Raw genomic sequence first — 19,764 nt, 5'->3', positions numbered from 1 at the left:
GAAAAGCTATAAGGCAGTGCAGGGCAGCTATATGGACAATAACAACAGAAAATTGGCACATTATTATCCTCCTTGCAGATTAACCAAAAATAAACATGAACTGAAATCTTCAGTCAACTTATTTTGGTGCACATAAAAAAGAAAAGAGAGCAACACATTAAGGACTTTTTTTTAAAAAAAAAGCAGAACATTTCCCAAGCGTGTTTTGGGCTCCTGACCTTCATTAGTCCAATGTTTAGTTCAATTCATTTGAAGACAAGTTGAAAATATCTAAAAAGCAAAATTCTGAATCATTTAAAAATAATAAATTATGTTCCATACACTGTTCTTACTAAGAGAGGAAAATAAAGCCTTTTTGAAAAGAGACTTGCAATAAAAGTTGAGGCTGAAATGGGTCAGGCCGGGAACACTCTGATTCATCCCTATATCGGTACAAGGTTCACTACAATCCCAGGAACACAGCATGTGTTCAATACCTGTTTATTGAACAAATAAATGAACCCTCTGTTAACATGAAGATTAAATTATCCAGAAATTCCACCTTTCCTGATTACCCTTTCCTAAATATTTCCATGGCTAGTACACTTCTTTTGAAAAAAATCAATGTGAACTATTTTCCCTGAGGCCATAATATACGTCATTGATGGTTGAATTTAGAAATTGAAAACAGGAAGAAAAAAACCCCACCCACACATTTCCTGGAATTACTGTTTCTATTCCACATGGTCAGAAAACAATGTTTACCTGAATCAATACTTTTCAGTAGTGCATAGAAGTTTGGGAAATACTGGAGTTCCTCAAAGTTGTCTTCACTGTAGGTTTTAGTTCTCCTTTCCAAGCCATTTGTCAAGGTTAAGGTGTTAGACACTGTTTCATCATTTTCTCCATTAGTAAAACCATCCTGAATTGCTCCCATTGGAGTCTACAGTGGGGGAAAAATCAATACAAAATAAACATTTTTGTTAGAACTGATGACAATCCAGGATGATTCTTTCCTCTGTGACGCGCTTGAATTGAAGTGCAAGAATATCTCTTCCTTTGTAAGCTCCTGCAGGATCAAACTCTTTTGCAGGCGTGTGGGCATCTAGTTACATGGGAAGATCATTGGGATTTAGAGACAGGTGCTTTACCTGAAGACCCTGGCTCCTGCTCAGGGGAGAATAGACAGGTTCCTGCCCTGGCCAAGTTTCCCTCCACTAGTTCTCATGAGTGTTTCTTCATAAAACTGCCTTTCACCAAGGAGGGGAGCTTTGAGTTTATAGAATCTACCAAGAGGGATGGTGCCAAGATACAGGAAAGCCTGTCACAATGTCTAATGCTAGCAGAGCAATCATACCTTAGTGATTCCTGGGTGACATTTTAAACGCTGGCTGGGAGGGTACACAAGACTCTTTTTCCCAAACCTGATGTGTGTCCAGTGTTCCCTATCTTAATGATCCATTCTCCACTGAGTGAACTAGACAGAAATGTAAGAGCCTTTCTTGCCTCTTCATTTCCCTGCATTCGATCCATCAGTAGCCTTATTGGCCATACTGTCTAAATTTATCCCAAATTTGTACATTTCTCACTTTCTCCACTACCCCACTCTAGTCCAAGCTACCTACACTTCTTACTTTTTAACTGGTACACCACCCACCTTCCAATCTATTCCCAACCCTGCATTTTCCACGTTGTAGCCAGTTATCTTTTTAAAAATATGATCATGTAAGTCCTTTGCTTAAAATCCTTCAGTGTTTTCCCATTGCTCTTATGATAAAGATCAGAATCTGTACATGGCTGATAAGACCCTGCTGATCTGGCCTGGGTCCACCTCCCCAGTCTCATCTCTCATTGCTCTCTCTGTGTGGCAGCCACACTGTCCTTGTTTCAGTTACTTGGGTACTCCACACATCCTTCTCTACATATTGCCTATCATATTCACAAGTTAACTCCTATTCAGCCTTCAGTTTTTGGCTCAAGTCACCTCCTCTGGGAAGCCTTCCCCAAGCCTAAGTCCAAGACAGGTTCCTTTTTTATGAGGTCTAGTAGAACCATGTTTCTTTTCTCAGAGTACTTAATGCAGTCACAATTAAAATACATGACTGGGCTTCCCTGGTGGTGCAGTAGTTAAGAATCTGCCTGCCAATGCAGGGGATACGAGTTTGAGCCCTGGTCCGGGAAGATCCCACATGCCGCAGAGCAACTAAGCCTGTGTGCTACAACTACTGAGCCTGAGCTCTAGAGCCTGCGAGCCACAACTACTGAGCCCACGTACCACAACTACTGAAGCCCGTGCACCTAGAGCCCATGCTCTGCAACAAGAGACGCCACCGCAATGAGAAGCCCGCGCACCGCAATGAAGAGGAGCCTCCACTCGCTACAACTAGAGAAAACCTGCGCGCAGCAACGAAGACCCAACACAGCCAAAAATAAATAAATAAATTTATTAAAAAAATAAAATAAAATAAAATACGTGACTATTTGAAGACCATCTACCTCTTCCCTTAGACCTTAAGCATAATGAGAGCAGGGATTGTATCTTTTTAAATGAGCATTTTATCCCCAGTGTTTGGTACATAGGTGGTACCTCAATAAACATTTACTGAAAGAATATTTTGTTTGCATTTATGCATTTAGATAATATGAGTGAGCAGGTCAAGTATATGGACATTTTAGAGATGGGAAGTAAGGTGTATATAATGGGAGTGAAGGATCATGAAAATTGCTATGTAAGTTTTGGTTCAGATTGGTAAGTTTGAGTAAAAGCCATGAGTTCTGTGATAAATCTAGATAGTTTTTTTTTAGGGTGGGTGGATCTTGAAAAGCTGTTTTTCAAAATGGCAGATGGTGGGGATTGGAAGTAGGGAGAACAAAGGAGAATTTTTGGCTAGCAGTAAAAAACAAAACAAAAACAATCCATACCAATTTCTGTTTTCTAGCCTTCCCTAAAATAGGACCATAGGTCTATATACCCTTTTTCCTTGTATTTGGGATAGGATGTTGGAGAGCCATGCATGGGGTATGGGAGCTCTGGTGAAGAAAATGAAAGGAGAGGTGAGGAGTTTGATATCCTCTTATATCCTCCTATAGTTAGCTCCATCTAGAAATTTAAAAAGGAATTCAAGGAGGAGAGAATGATTTTAGTAGTTTGGCTGAGGCCAAAGAAAAGATGAAGAGGCAAGGAGTCCAGCAAGGACAAGGACAAGTGAATGGCAAGTCTAAGTAAAGGATGACAGACAGACCTCTGAGCCAATGGAAAGAGGAAGGAGCAGGTGGGAGGACACAGGGTAGACAGAGAGGCAGCATGAGGCAACTAGCTCTGAGGAATATAAAAGCTGGTGTGGAAAAGGATCAAATCAGCCCAAGTTTCTTTTTTGGGGTTTTGGGAGCAGATGATGACATCCACTGTGAACAGAAGTTGGATACCAACTTCTGTTGTGAAATACTTGGATCCAGTGCACTGTGATTATATGAATTGTTATGTGAAATAACCGTTTCACATAATATTATGTGTTATTTTACTCTGGGGTATAAGGCATAATCTTTACTATGTAATATAACATGCATCTTTATACTATTTTCAAAGTGGAGTTCATTTATATCTTTTAACTCATTGGTATTTCATTAATGTATATATTTTAAGTGGGCTAAAAATGTCACATACCCCAATTCTTATTTGGCACAAACTGAAGTACTAATTATACACAGATTGTATTAATTATATACAAATACAAGTATACACACACATCCATGCACATGCATATACACATACATAATAGATGCATATACATTTGCATATACATACCACTTTCTCTGGTATTTTTCCAGCCTGACTCTCAGTCCTGTTCATTGGCTTATTGAGTTCCTCTTCATAACTGTTGGCTTCCTTAGAGATCAGTTTTTGTAAAACCTCTGCAACTTCATCTTCCAGTGTGTGTGCCTGGCTTTCTGTGATCTGTTATAAAGAGTCAAAACATATAACTGTTATTCCCATTTTTGTGATTTAAAAAAAATTCTGGACTGAACTCTTTAGTTGAACACATAGTTTTAGAAGACTAGAGAATGTTCTGGTCCCTCTTCTGAACATCCCTTGATTATGCCTCTACTACATGCTGGCCTTCACAGTAACTGCTCAGCACTCCTGGGAAGAAGTGTCTTTGGGCCCATTGTGCAAGCATCAGTCCTATCTGTTGGAACCCACAGAATACTTAATTTGAGAAACAACTTGAGGGTTGTTTCTCAGTCCTCAGCTGCAGGTCATAGTAGGTAACCTTTGAAACCTGCAAATTTAGTGCTCTCCTAAAGCCTGCCAGGCCTGTGTTAGTATCTGGGAGCCAAGCTGGGGCAGGGTCAGTTTGAATTGCTTAGGGCTTCCCAATCATTGTGTGGCTTTGCACATCTTATTTCCTTCTCATCTAACACATTTTTTTTTAAACTTCTGCTGGTTAAATCCCAACCATCCTTCTAAGCTCACTTCAAACACCTCCTCCTCTGAAGCTTTTCCTTATTGCATAACTGGATATAATCCACCCTCTGGCACACTGAACCACTCAGATGGTTCTTATGCACCTTGCATCATGAGCACTTGCGTACTTGTCTAGTGCCTCTGATAAACCATAAATTCCTAGAGGGAAAGAGTGGTGTCTTACTTGTCCTCGAGACCCATGGTGACTGGTATAAAGTAGATGCGTTATAAACATTTGGCTCTTTGAATGAAGTGGCTTGGTTTCTTAGCATATTCCAACCTAAGATTTGGTTCATTCTCATGCATATGACTTACTAGGCCAAGATTCAGCAGTTTAGAAACGATCTTGTCAAATACTCCTCTGTCATTTTCCTCATAAATCCTGGTAGCAATTTTCTGGACAATGTCTTCAGCAGTTAAAGAAGTTCCATCTAGTTGATGAAGGCCATCTGGATCATCTAGACAGAGCAATCACAACTTCACGTTGTGGTGGTCACAGACCTATTTCTTGGATTACATTCGATTTATAATCTATATCTTGTACACTCAAATATGTTTGGAATATGTTTAAGGTGGTGCTTAGTCCATGTAAACTCTTGGTTTAAAATAAAATTTGACTTCAAGTTAAGAACCTGGGATGATAATGGAAGTTCTGAAAGCTGCTTATGTGATTATAGGAGGAAGATCTGAAAATAACACAAAAGGCCTCTCCGTTTTTAGCACTAATAGTACAAAAAGTAAAATACTGTTAGATAGTATGCAGTATTGTTCAAAGCACCCTTCTATATATTATATAATTCGATATTCCATTTCCCCACAAGAGTAGATTTGTATTAATGTACTCCCTTTGCAGGCAAATTCCTGGGCTGGGGGTGGGGAAACCTGCCTTACACCCAGAATCAGAGAGTATGTACTGAAGATTTTATGACTTACCTGGAATAACTGTTTACTTGTGAGTATGTGTCAGGGCACCTTTATGTAAGGCAGCTTAATGTGACAAGCCTCTTTCTCCAGAGAATGGGGAACTTATTTTATGTGCCTGGAATTTAAGCTTTTGAAATGTGATCACAGGTTTGCACAAAGCAATATATAAATCTATGTAAATCTCAGCAGAGAAGCTCGCAGATATGTATCCTTGGCTTTCCTGGGAATACATTTGGCAGCACTACTCCAGACTAAAGCAAGGGCCCTTCCTGAGGGAAAGGACGGATACAGTAGGGTTGGTGGCAAGGACGCTTTGCACTATGTCCACAGAGCACTCCCAGGAATTAACTGGTCTTTTCCAATCTATACCACATGGAACAGTATATTCATATATGCAAGTTTACAAGGCATTTAACCTGTCACTTCTAGGCAGCTTGGAAAGATCAGAAATTTAGCTCCAGTGATCCCTCTTGTTATCTATATATCCTTGGACCACTGTAAAGGAAGTTAAAAAGAGTATCTATTTCATGGGATTGTGAGGATCAAATGGAATAAGATGTAAAAGCACCTTTTAAATTGCAAAGTATCGTATGAAAGTTAACGTAGTTTTATGAACCGTAGATTTGTACCTGAAATAAGGGAACTACAATTATCTTCTAGAGAAAATAGACATTGCATCCCTAGCCAAATCCTACCCTAATAATTCTGATATTCACTCAAAGAAAGAAGAACCTAGTACATATTTCTATTCTGATTCTCTCCTTTTCTTCCATAGCTCCTGGGGATTCATAGACTTCTTCTAGACTCTATGAAGCTGGAAGTATGTGCAGCCTCAGGCAGAATATCCTCTTCTTGCTGTTTGGAAAGAAGCTTAGGAAAATGAGCAGGGTGAGTACACACAGAGGGCTGGAAGTTCTCTGACAGTATATGATTGCTGAATTGTTGGCCAACCCATGAGCTGTGAGCCCTTTGAGTCCTGTGTACCAGCGTGATGAATGAGCAGAAAAGTCCCTTAGAAAACCCTGTAAAATCAGTTCCCCTCCTGGCTGACTGAAAATTGGGCTCATCACCCATGTTTTTCAGGAGCAGAGACTCACTATCACTTAGGTCTGATTTTTCCATTTGTGGGTTGCAAGTCAGACTCTCGGGAATATGTGGAGCAGACACTTCCCTGGGTCTATGCAGAGGTGGAAGCATTTATTTCCCTTCCCACTTATTCCTTGGGATCTGAAAAAGGAAGAATAGTGGTTGCCTGCTGAAGCTGGAAAATAAATGAGATGACTGTTTTTCAGTTCATTTACTTCACAACAGGAAGAACATTAGCAACACTCTGAAGAAATAGCTTCCTCCTCTGCAATGCTGTATTCTCTTGAGCCAGGAACTTCAGGCTCCCCTAGCAGAGCTTCGCTAGATGGGGTTGATAGTTGAGCAGGTGGGCAATGCTCCTTGCCTTCCAGTGATTTCCCCTGCTCCTCTACAATGGACAGAATTACTCAGAATGGCTTCTCTACTGCTCGTGAAGGGGTGTTTCACCCTCCTATACAGACCTCAGAGGGAAACCAGACATGAGTTCAATATTTATAAGTTTTTAAAGCATTTACAACTCTAAGTGGATGCGAAAGGGCCTTGTTCAAAGTTGTCATCTGCTCAGTTACATTTGAATCTCCAGGCATCTAATATGGCACTTGGCCTTCATGTATTCAATATATTTGTATTAAAGTCTTAATATGGGCCAGGACTGGAAAGAGAGTGATAAGGAGTTTAGATGTGGTCCCTAACTGCACAGAGCTTACTGTCTAGCTCATAGACTGATACATAGTAATTGCTCAATGAATATTTGTTTGGTGAGTGCACACAGGAGCCACAAAGCACTATTTCCTAAAAGAAACTTACAAAAATCCTGAATCATACATACTGTAGAAAACACTGAGACGGAGAATTGGTGGGTCCTATAGCACAAGCCCATTTAGAGGTTTCCTAAAGGTATAAAAGCACCCTGCAGAAGTTAGGCCCCTTGTCCTCCCTTCTGGGATGTAAGTCTGCATACCTCTGAGGTTCTAGTCACCTGAGTGGTCCCAAACCTTCTGGTTCCAGCATTACCAGGGTATGAGAGAAAATCAGCAATTCACTCATATCATTCTCTCCAAGAATCTTTTTTGTATACTCAAGTGGACTTAAAATGACCCCTAGGGTAAACCTGGAACCATCAAAACTAGCACTTGGTAGTTCTGAACCTATTTGCATGTTAATAAAATGTTGAACAATTTAAACATAAGTTGCTAAAGTTAGTGATCAGATCACAAACAGATCTGCCTCTGTTTGCATGTACAGCCCATCTGACCAAAAAATGCAGTCAAACAAACTTTAGACTATTTTTTTATTTTATTAAATCAAATGGTCAATTCAATCAAAGTGGTTAAATCTATTTTTCATGGGGCTATGCCCAGTGCCTATTTATTTCTAGCCCAAATGTCTTAGTTTAAAAAGTAGAATTCAAAAAAAAAATGTCCCTGGGAATTCCCTTGTGGTCCAGTGGTTAGGACTCATCGCTTCCACTCCCATGGGTCCGCGTTCAATCCCTGGTCGGGGAACTAATATCCCGCAAGCCATGCACAGCACAGCCAAAACAAAACAACAACAACAAAAACAAAAACAAAACCCTCACACAAAAAAACCCCCAAAACATTTCCCTGAATAGTATACAATATGAAATGTGTCAAAATATAGACCATCTCCCCCACGCCATCTATATAAAACACACTTCTGAATTCTCCTCAGGCTACAATAGCCTATAAAAGTCAAATTTAATTGGCAGTCGTTTTCTGACAGAGATAATCAGTATAATTCTCTTGTGGTCCGTGGAAAAGAATTAAGACACATAAGAAAATCTGTAGTCACTCCTAAGCACCAGTACTCAGAATAGAAGACACACTGAGGAAGACCTCAATGCCTAGGTACAATAGTTAATTTACTCCCTCATGTATTCTTTTATTTGTGCATTTGTTCATTTATCAATCCATGCAACAAATTCACGAGCTCCAGACACTTGGACTACACCGTCTCTGTTCTCATGGAGTTTTCAGTTGAGTTTAGGAGAAAAAGATAAATCAGAAGTAGTCACACTCAAGGATGTAAAATTACAAACTGCAGTAAGTGCCATGAAGGAAGGAAATAAGGTTTCTATCAGATCATGTGCGCTGGATGAACCTAGAGAAGTAGACAGCCCATGTAGGACTGTAGAAGTCACGTTAAGGATTTGGGGTTTTATCCTAAGAGAAATGGGAATCTATTAACAGGTTTTATGCAAAACAGAGACATGCTCATGTTTGTGTGTTGAAAAGATCACTCTGGCTGCTACATGAAGGATAAGATGGAGAGGGTCAGAGCGAATGCTAGAAGATCCATTGGAAGATTTTGCTCTAGTTCAAATGAGACATGATTGGAGCTTGGAAAAAGATGGAGGTGATTGGGGATAGAGAAAAAGATTTTGAGAGATACATAGGAGATAAAATTGCTAAGACTGGTGGATTAGAATTTGAAAGGTAAAGAAAAAAAGAAATAGTTTGACTCATAGATTTGTCTTGAAAAGCTGGATGTATAGTAGTGCCTTTCCTAGAGGAAAGAGGGCTAAGTTGTAAGGTGTACAGAAATTATGAATTTAATCTTAGACATGTTAAGTTTGAGGTGCATCTGAGACTTCCAAGGGAAGATAAGTCGGTAGTTAGCTAGATATAGGTCTATAGTTCAGAGCATTCTGGGCTAGTGATATGAAACATCAGGATATAGATGGTAACGGAAACTGTGGAAAGGTTAGAATGACCTAGGGAGAAAGGATATAGCTAGGAAGAGAACACTGAAAAGGGAGTGACGAATATTCCTCTTGGGGAGGGGGGGTATTTTGTTGATTTAATTGTTTGAGAATTATGATATTTTGCTTGTACTAATAGTTAAATTGGAATGTTAAAATGAATTCAATAACATAAAATATAGAGAGTAGATTTAAATGTTTTTCAAAGCATCAGTAAAGGAAGCTTTAAAGAGAAAATAAAATCTGGGCTTCTGTGGAGCTGGAGCTTTGCACATTATCAGTAAGTTTGGGCTTTATCTCAATTTTGGACATGACTAATAAAGGATTGTAAGTGTGTAAGAGATATTTTTAAAATATAGAACTTTCTCTTAACCCATAATGGGAAACTCCAAATTAGAGAAAATAGGTAGCAAAACTTCTTTTTCTTCATTTACCTTGAAATTTATGATCCAGTCCACTCTTAGTAGAATCATAATCATCAATCAGTCTTCGATTCTTGGTTGAATCAACATCTTCCAGGTTCAATTTATTATCATTTGGAGAACTTTTTACGGACTGTCTTTCCTTGTCATTCTTTTCCTTTTCTGTTATAGCCTTTAGCAGGTTCAAGTTATCAACAAAGGAATAATTGCTCTCACCTGGCTTGTTTTCTGGAAGAAAAGCCCCCAAACCAGGCACATCCGTTTTAGTTAAGCTTCTCATAGCCTACATTATTTAAATTAACATCAATGTAATTTCTTATTACCTGAAGGGTATGTTTTTTTAATCTTGTCTGCTTCTGCTTCAGCAATCTGTGAAAGAAACAGGAGATAGACCTGGCTTTAAATCATTACTCCACCACTTACCACATATGACAGCTCAATAATTCAATCTCCATGGGACTTAGCTTTCTTGTTTGTAAGATGTAGTTAATAATTTCTATCTCAAAGTATGTCATAAGGATTAAATGAGATAAAATAAAGGGCAGATGGTCTATAAATATTAATTCCCTCTCTGATAATATTGGTAAAAGATAAATCTCTGATAAAGAAATCTTACAATAGAATGGATGTGATGTTGCGCTTACTGGCTTATTATGCAGGCAGCTCTTTGCATTATACTGAACTCTCTATATTTAACTGTTGGGACATAAAAATTACCAAAATTATATTTCCCATCATAATTTCAGTGTTTATTATTAAGCTCCTGAGGTTTGTGAATTCAAAATGGCTAAAAATTTGCGGCATAGTTACATTAAATAATGATAACTAAAATAAAATGGAATAGCATTTATAATTTTACTTCCGACCTACCTGCTCATTCAAAGGTCTTTCTGCACTTAATTCTCTATTATGTAGGGGTTTCTCTAGAATAAACACACACAAATACAAATTTAATTGTTCATTGGAAAGACAATATGTCTCATTAAATAAAATTTTCAAAATAAAAGGAGAAATATTTTTGGATCACTGTGAAACAAATATATATATTAACAGAGATTATCAAGATTATCCAATAACGATGATTATCAGTGTTGCCTTGCTTATTATCTTGGTGTATTTCCTGAGTTAATAGAATTACACTTTTTCTTTTTTTTTTTTTGACCAGAAATCTAACATATTGTTCTAACACTTGGTTTACCAGCTGTTTTCAACTAGACAGAGCATAGTCTGGATTGGTATTATTGGCACATTAAAAGCTTTCTTCATACACTGCACGTTTTATGAATAGAATATCTGAGAAAGGTTGTAAGATGACTAGGAAAAAAACAAACAAACAAAAAAAACCAAGCCATATATTAGGCGGGAAAGCCATCCCCTCCCAATTTCAAAATAAGATCTTTCAAAACAACTTATATTATTGTTCTATCATGTAAAAAGTGAGGGAGGAAAATCTGTCTTCTGGCTCTAAATTCGAACTGATTTCTCTGTCAATATGCACGGATATGACGTGATCAGAAAATGAGGCAAGGTGATTTACAGCTCGCGGATTACACCAAGCTTTACCTTTTCATGGCGAAATAAAAGGGAGGTGGGCAGAAAAGTGTCCACGTACCTTGGCTGCCTGCCGGTTTGGGGAAAGCTTGAATTGGGCTGCTGTGGAGCACCAACACCACAATCCAAGTGCCGGTCCAAAGGAACCCCATTCTTCCACGCTTGGCTTCAGAAACAGCCTGGCGCCGGGCTCCCGGAGCTATAGCTTTTGTTATGAATGAAAAGGAGGAGTAAAAACAGGAAGAGCTAGGAGGGCGGGCGCAGGGAGGGCGAGTGGCGGGGGCTCGGAGCTGGTGGAGCTCTCTGCGGCTCCGGAGTAAAGGGATGAGAAAGACTCTGGGCGCTCGGGACTCAGGTCTTCAGGTGGAGGAAAGCGCTGTCCGCCCCGTGGGTGCTGAAGTTCCTGTGACGCGGAGCGGTCAGCGGGTCGGCTAGGGCGTCACCTTATTCTCGCTCCCTCCTTGAGAGGAAGTGAGGATGGAAACGCATGCTCCCTGCGAGCCAGAGGCGGGAAGGGGTGGTGTCAGCGACTCGGAAGCTGCTCCAATCCCCACAGCGAGTGGAAGCGGGGAGGACGACAGAATAGCTAGCGTATTTTCGGTGCCGCAGTCCTAGAGGTGCTCCTGCGCTCACGGTCACCTGGATTGCTGTAAACGTGCACATCGTTGTCGTAACCTCCCAAGTAAACGTTACCTCAGGGACCAAATGCCTTCTCTGCCCGTGCACCCGTCAAGGAAAGCTGGATAATCTTGTGCAAGGGGTTCTGCTTAGAGATTATTCTGGGATACCGTCTCCAAAAAGCACTTCTTTCCATTCCACCTTCTGTACCTAAAAGGTAGATATAATTCTTATATTCTTAGAAAAGCCATGCCTTTTGTGATTTGGGTTGACGTACCAGGGCTCCCTTGGTGCTCTTATTTGGGTCTCAGCTCTATGGAGTCCTTTGAATTGGGATATTTAAGGAACATTCTTTCAAATAGATTGCTGCAGCACACTCTCACTCTCCTAGATGAGGAAACAGAACAACAACAACAAAAATCATCGTTGGTTCCCCTAAGGGTGAATATCCTCATCAGTCCAGGGTAGGTGAGCAATAGGGGCCAGTTTCAATAAAAAATTTCCCCTTCCTCACCGTGGGAAACCCCTCTTCAAAGAAAGAAAGGAAAAAAAGAAAAAGAAAAAGAAAAGCAGCACTTTTGTAAAATTCTTCCCTAGGATTCAATTATGCCTAAGGACTTGGTTGTTCCAGCATTCCTTGAAGAGAGTGGGTAGTCATGAAAAGCATTTTTCATCATAACTAGGTCAGGGAGGTTCTTCCTATATTTTGAGAATATTCCCAGAAGCCTAAGATTATTGCATAAAAGGAGCTATCAAAAGACTTTAAAATGATGAATACAAGCAACACTAATGTGAGCAGGGTGCTGAGTAAGCTGTTTAGTCTCTGATTTTTAAACAGAGCTTGGACCCTTTCCTTTGGACTGTGGCATGCTGGGAACTAGTCTGAATAATGACCAAAGAGAAGAATTCAGCACAATCAGGCCTTTGATTTCTGCACCCCGGCTTTTCAAGGAGCAAGTTAGTTGTTCAAGTACCTAAAAATAAACAGATGCATCTCCCTCATTCTGGAGGTCTTTGAATTTGGATATCACTCAAATACTTTCTTTAAGAATCTAAAGAGTACTTTTGCTCTAACACCTACTTCGAAACAAATAGTTGTTTCTTGGCAGTGATGACATAGCATTAATATCCCAGTAGGCTGCATGAAAAATATTGTCTCCCAATTTAAAATCCCAGCCAAGTGAAGGGCAAATTTCCTCTTCTTTAAAACAGAGGTGGCAGGCTCTGTTTACCTTACAGTGTAATTGTGGAGAACAATTGAGTACATGTCTGGATCAAATCATTTTGATGCCAGGAATATTTTGACACAGCCTAAAAAATAAGTTATGAAGTGTTTTCAGCTTCTCATAAACATTACCAAATATTAGGTGAAATAGTCAGTCACTGAGATTTACTCTGTCGCCTCAGCCTCACTGCGTCCTTTGTCCTGTCCTTAACTTACTTCTCCCCACAATGTATGTTTGCAGCTGGGAGGGACTCAGGATGGAATTAAGGGAAGGGATGGCTATTGAGCACGATGCATTGCTTGCCAAAAATGAAAAAGGTATTTGACTTTTCTCCGCCATTTGTACTCAAAGTGACTGTGTTAAATCTAAGAACATGTTCTGTTGCTGACCAAATGAGCTGTGGAGCACTGAGTAAACTGTAAGGCACGGAGTCATTTACATTCCTCAGTCTTACGGATGTTTCTGCCAGACGTAGTATCGGTCTATGAGTGGAGTAATCCTAAGTTTCATTTATTCATTCATTTAAGAGATAAAGTTTCATTTATTCATTCATTCATTTAAGAGATATTTATTGAGTACTCAAAATGTACCAGGTATTGAGATAATTGCTGGGTATACAAAGATAAGTAAGGTATGGTCACTGCTGGTCTTATAGCCTGAAAGAAAGGACTGTGATTATAACAAGCACCACCACAACTATTTACTGAATAGGTTTCATGTGTTACACATTGATCTCACTTAAATGTAAGTGAACAAATAAACATGAGAGTGTGTTATGGGTTCCCTGTTGTATGTGCAGAGTTCGGGTGGGGTGCAAATAATGGAGTGAATGATCAGGAAAGGTTTCAAAGAGAAGATCTCTTTCCTTAATAATAAAAAATTAAAATATTTGATTATTGTGTGTAAGCACACTATAAACATTGAATAATATAAAAATATATGTTGAAGTTGCAAGAGACGTGTCATTGACACAGATCAGGTGATCATGAAATAGACAACATACAATGCACAGTGACTTTGTCAGTGCTGTTTGTATATGTGTGAACACACACATGGTTTGATTGTTGTATGCTCATTCACTGGTATAGAAGATGCCTTTTGTGCTGAGTCTTGAAGATAGAGATATTTGAACTTGTTTATATTTATTAGAGGAAAAATTTTGTATTAATTATTATTGCATATTATATTACAGAAAATTTCAGACAAACACAAAAGGAGTAAAAATACTGAAACAAACTGCTTGAATTCATTACCTAACTTCAATAATCATTAACTCATGACCACTGGTTTTTTTTGTTGTTGTTGTTGTTTTTTGCGGTACGCGGGCCTCTCACTGTTGTGGCCTCTCGTGTTGTGGAGCACAGGTTCCGGGCGCGCAGGCCCAGCGGTCATGGCTCACAGGCCCAGCCGCTCCGCGGCATGTGGGATCCTCCCGGACCGGGGCACGAACCCGTTTCCCCTGCATCCGCAGGCGGACTCTCAACCACTGCGCCACCAGGGAAGCCCATGACCACTGTTTTTATTTTATATTCCCAACCAATGGATGATTTATGTGTAAAAATCCCAAACTTCGTATCATTTCATCCACAAGTATGTCAGTATGTTTACCTAAAGGATTAGGTTCTTTTTTGTCCTAGCATTACTGTAATACCTTTATCATATCTCATAATAATAATATTCCTTTTGTATCATCACATATCTAGTTAGAGTTCAAATTTCCCCACTTGCCTTATAAATATTTTTACAGATGGTTTGCTTACACCAGAATCCAAATAAGGCCATATGTTGCATTTGGTTGGCCTGTGAGAGACCCATATTAGTATAAGATATTGCAAGGTTTTCTTTCCCTTCCCCAGACAAGTTAGTTGCTTCCTTAGAATACTGTGCACACTTCCAGTGTAGCATGTATCCCATTGTACTCCTTTTTGTACATGATTCTTTTCTCTTCATTTCAAAAATAATAAATATACACTGAAGGAAAAATTTTGAAAAGACAGGAAGTAAAAAGGAGAAAAATTATCTGATAGAGACAACCACTGCTAACTTTGGGCATATTTCCTTTTGGTGCATGTTTTTCTAAGAAAATATACACATATTTATAAAATCGTATCTCTCACTGTAATTATCTCCTTACATATTTAGCTGTCTATCCCACTAAATTGTGAACTCTTTAAGGGAAAGGATCTTATCTTGCTTACCCTTCACTTCTCAGCCCTTCTTACAGCATCTGGAAATCCATTTGCTTAAGTAAATGAATGAAGTGATGAAGGGTTGCCTGTTTACCTTTAGTCTTCAAATGCTGAGACCATGATGGCTGTCCCACATTGGAGGATCATGACAGTCTTGCAGGGCCAGGAGCTGCCAGTTCCTTCAAGAGCTGTTAGTCACTCTGTCAGCATGATCATCCACTCAGCATTTTCTTTACCAAAGAGTAGGCTTGCAGAAGAGTATTCATGAAAGGCCTAAAAATAGAGATCCAGAGCTGGCAAAGGCTCACACAGATACAGAGCTATAGGAATGGATCCATTGCTGTTGAAAAGACTGACACAGAATGCCAACACTAGAGATGGCTACTGGTGTAGCTCAAAAGAGAAATGTGGAATCTGGAAATTCACCATCAGAGGAAAGTTGAAGTAACGAAGGATGATGGAAATGAGCAAATAGAAAGACGAAAACAAGGAAAGTAAAAACATGGAAATGCAAAGAGTATATGAATAGAGAAAATGGGCCCAAATGACAAGATGTGATAGGCCACCTACAGAGTGCAAAGTGCCAACACTGAATCTGAGAGTGGGAAGGAGGACAAGGCAGCTGGGTGGCAAAGAGTTTTGTTGTTCACTTACCTCATTTGTACCATGATTGAACCAGATTGTGTCAATCTCTTGCTCCAGAGGTCATGGGAGGAATGTGTGAGTCATACAAGGGCTCTCTCCAGAGATACAAGTGTAGAGCAGTTTCCCAGAAGGAATCAGGGTGAGGGTGTAAGGCAAACAAAAACAACAGATGCTCACTACACTGTAGAATGTAGTATTGATATTTAAGATAGATTAAACATTATTGAGTAAAAAAATCAAGTGGCCTATTAGCGGTATGATTCCTATTATAAAAATTGTGTGTGTGTGCCTGTGTGTGATTGTAAATAGTGATCTGAAAATTTTATTTCCCATAATGTTTACAGTGGTTACCAGGTTAGGACTTTTTTTCTTTGTTAATTAGGCAGTTCAGAATTCCTTGAATTTTCAACATGCATATGTACTTGTTTAATAAACAGGAAAAAAACTCAATAAAGCAATATAATCTATATTTAATTCAATAATTCAATTTTATATACTAAAAACATATTCTATTATGTTTCAGACAATTGTAATGAATTATCTCCTTCTGGGATATGAGAATAGATTGTGATAAGGTCAGCAGAGGGTAAATTAAAATCTAGTACAAGGGTTGTTTTGTTTTTTATGACATTCTGCTACTATTTGAATGCCATTCTAAACAATTTTTACAGTGCCCGGTCATTGTTTTTATTTCCTTTTTATTGTGACCTCCTTGAGGGGAGGGGCTGGTCAGGATTCATGTTTTTATCTTGGTGCCTAGTATATTATAAGGAAGTCAGTAAATTTTTGTCGAATGGAATTTTATCACCTTATGAATCTATCCATAGCAGTTCTCTTACATGAGGTTTGACACCTTTTCCCAAGGTGCAGGTGTACCTCAAGTAGCCAAACTATGCCGGACACCATCCCTTTCTATCATCCCTACCCATACCCTCCCTTTCCAGGGGCAAAGCTGCTAGATGGTCTGGGGCATGCTTGAGGTGGGCTAAGGCTTCCCAAGGACCCATCCTACACCCTCCCAGGCTCTACAGCTGGCCTCTGTGGCACTGGGAATTAGGAATAGGGGATTATTCCAGGGTTTTTTTTCCCTGTTCTGTAGTACAGGTTTCGGGGTTGTGGGGAAGGAAGATAACGCATACAACCTGGGATTCCTTTCAGTAGGGTGTGTTCTAGGAGGATTTGCTAAATTACTGAGGGCATGTGTTTCCTTGTGGATCTTCACAAGGTACTTGTTGCAAGATGTGCTCAGCTTGCATGAAGTCCAGGCCATTCTTGACTTCCTCAAACACAGCAGGCCTACTTCTGCCTCAGGGCCTTTGCACTTGCTGTTTTCTCTTCTTGGAATGTTCTTCCAGATAGTCTCAGGGCTTAATCCCTTACACAGATCACATTTTTGCTAAGAAGTCACAGTCTTAGGAAAGCCTACTGTCTCAGGTCGAGTTCCCTGGGAAACAGACTCTGAAATGGAGATGAGCAGGCAGGAAGTTTTTAGAGTATTCTCTTGAATCAATACCTATGGAAGGGAAAAGATGGGAAGGATTTACCAGCAGGAGAAATTGAGCCACAATACAATATCAGTGGAGGCTTTAGCCAACCCTACAAGGAGGTCTAAAGATGAAACGATCCTGGGTTTCCCCGGTGGCGCAGTGGTTGAGAGTCTGCCTGCCGATGCAGGGGACACGGGTTCATGCCCCGGTCCGGGAAGATCCCACATGCAGCGGAGCGGCTGGGCCCGTGAGCCATGGCCGCAGAGCGCGTCCGGAGCCTGGGCTCTGTAACGGGAGAAGCCACAACAGTGAGAGGCCCGCGTACCGCAAAAAAAAAAAAAAAAAAGAGATGATCCTTCAGAGCTGTCTTGAGTTGGAGCAAAAAAGTAGGCCTTTATACTTTTGCATAGATCAGTCATTGGGTGTAAGCCTTCCCAGGAAGAAGTCAGAACCTTGGATGAGGTGTTTTTTTTGTGTGTGTGTGGTATGCGGGCCTCTCACTGTTGTGGCCTCTCCCGCTGCGGAGCACAGGCTCCGGACGCGCAGGCTCAGCGGCCATGGCTCACGGGCCCAGCCGCTCCGCGGCATGTGGGATCTTCCCGGACCGGGGCACGAACCCGTGTCCCCTGCTTCGGCAGGCGAACTCTCAACCACTGCGCCACCGGTTCTTTTGTAGCTAGGGGAATAAGATTTTCAGACCTGAAGTGGCTGGCATATGAGCAGTGCATCCCAACCTTTACCACACATACCCTGACCCCCTTATTTAAAGTTGTACCCCCTGTCCTTACATGCTCCCTCCCCCTTCTCTGCCTTATATTTCCCCATTGCACTAACCATCTAACATACCATATAATTCACTTGTTGATTTTATTTCTCTTTCTCCCGCAACTAGACTGTGAGATTCTTGTGCACAGGCATTTTTTGTATATACTTTTTCTTTCACTGCTGAATTTCAAGCATCTAGAATAGTGTCTGACATATAGTAAGTGCACAGTACATATTGATACCTGGAATATGCTTTAAAACCCCAAGACTATGCTTTAAATTTCGAGGAATGGGAATTCCCTGGTGGTCCAGTCGTTAGGACTCTGTGCTTTCACTGCTGAGGGCCTGGGTTCAATCCCTGGTTGGGGACCTAAGATCCGGCAAGCCACTTGGGGCACCACCCCCAACCAAAAAAACCAAAAACCGAAAACCAAAAAAAAAAAAAAAAAAAAAAAACCAGGAAAAAAAATATAGCTAGCTAGATAAATAGAAAAAATAAGATTGGCCATTACTTGATCATCATTGAAAATCTGGGTAATGAGTACATGTACACAGATTCAGTATACTATCCTCTGTAATTTTGTATAAGCTTGAAAATCTTCGTAATAAAAAGCTTTAAAAGAAAAGGTTTATTTTAAATTTACTGCTCACCAGTAGAGACAGCAGTAAGAGAGACTGTTTTTCTTTCTTCTTTCTCCCTAAGGTGTATCCGAAAATACAATTAAACAACTTTCTCAGTGGAACAGAAAATCAATAGTTTTGCTCTGGTGCTCCAAAACCCGTCGTCCAGTCATCCCTGTAGGCATGCTGCTGCCATGGGGACCCCAGATGACTTAGCTGCCAATGCCCCTGCAGGATTAGTGGTACAATTTCAGTTTTCTCCTCCTAGGATGTCAACATTTTACAGACATCAGAGAATGAAGCCAGCATTTCTTGCTAGACACTGCGTAGATACAATTAGATGCATTCTGAGAAACTAAGAATGATTGCTGGATTTCCCCTCCCATCTGTCACAGAACAGTGGACAGGAGGAGGCTGTGTGAGAGTGCTCACCTCTCCACAAAGTGGAGGGTAGCTTGACCCACAAAGAAAAGGAGTACCCTCTTCTCTGCCTCCTCTACCCCAAACAAATCCCTAAGAAAGGCCCTGCATGGTATGACTCCTGTAGCCTCTCTGACCTCATTCCCTTCCACTCACCCCCAGGCCTCTGAGCTCCAGCTACCCCAGCCTCTGCTTTTCCAGGCATGGTCAGACTAGCCCTCGCATTGGTTGTTTTACAGTGACTTCCTCCTCTGCCTGGAACAGTCTCCACATGGCTCATTTCTTCACCTCATCCATATCTTGGCTCGTGTCACCTTCTCCATGATGGATTATTTAAAATTGTATCACTTCTGCCACCCCGTACTCCCTACCCTTCTACCTTGCTCTACTTCTTCATTATTCTTTGCCAATTTTCTCTTTCAACATATGATGTAAATTTTAATCTATCTGTCCCAAGTGCCGATAATAGTGCCCAGAACATAGTTATTGAAGACACTGAATGAACGAATGGAGCTCAGAGTCCTGTGTTTCTCAGCCAGTGACCATACATTCAAGATTTTCAAGTCAGTCCTGGTTTTAACTCTGTTCCTGTCAATATCTCTCTGCTTCCCTTCCTCTTGCCCTATTATCTCCATCCCCCCAGT

General features: G+C 40.4%; 1 protein-coding gene across 1 annotated transcript in view; it reads right to left on the bottom strand.

The window, feature by feature from the left end:
• Positions 1-11,337, bottom strand: part of SCG3 (secretogranin III) — a gene marked incomplete at its 3' end in the record, with an annotated part of 37,841 nt that extends 26,504 nt beyond the window's left edge. The window contains exons 1-7 of the mRNA XM_082648833.1: positions 11,211-11,337; positions 10,469-10,521; positions 9,922-9,967; positions 9,611-9,826; positions 4,760-4,902; positions 3,785-3,934; positions 745-922 (exon numbers count right to left, since the gene is read on the bottom strand). Coding sequence (XP_082504959.1) covers positions 745-922; positions 3,785-3,934; positions 4,760-4,902; positions 9,611-9,826; positions 9,922-9,967; positions 10,469-10,521; positions 11,211-11,301 — 877 coding nt within the window. The 5' untranslated portion in view covers positions 11,302-11,337. The remainder of the gene's footprint in view (positions 1-744; positions 923-3,784; positions 3,935-4,759; positions 4,903-9,610; positions 9,827-9,921; positions 9,968-10,468; positions 10,522-11,210) is intronic.
• Positions 11,338-19,764: the final 8,427 nt, after the last annotated feature.

Source organism: Grampus griseus, assembly GCF_964374135.1.
Source record: "Grampus griseus genome assembly, chromosome: 2".
Lineage (NCBI taxonomy): Eukaryota > Metazoa > Chordata > Mammalia > Artiodactyla > Delphinidae > Grampus > Grampus griseus.
The sequence above is the reverse complement of the archived record's forward strand: the minus strand, read 5'-3'. Positions and strand labels throughout refer to the sequence as shown.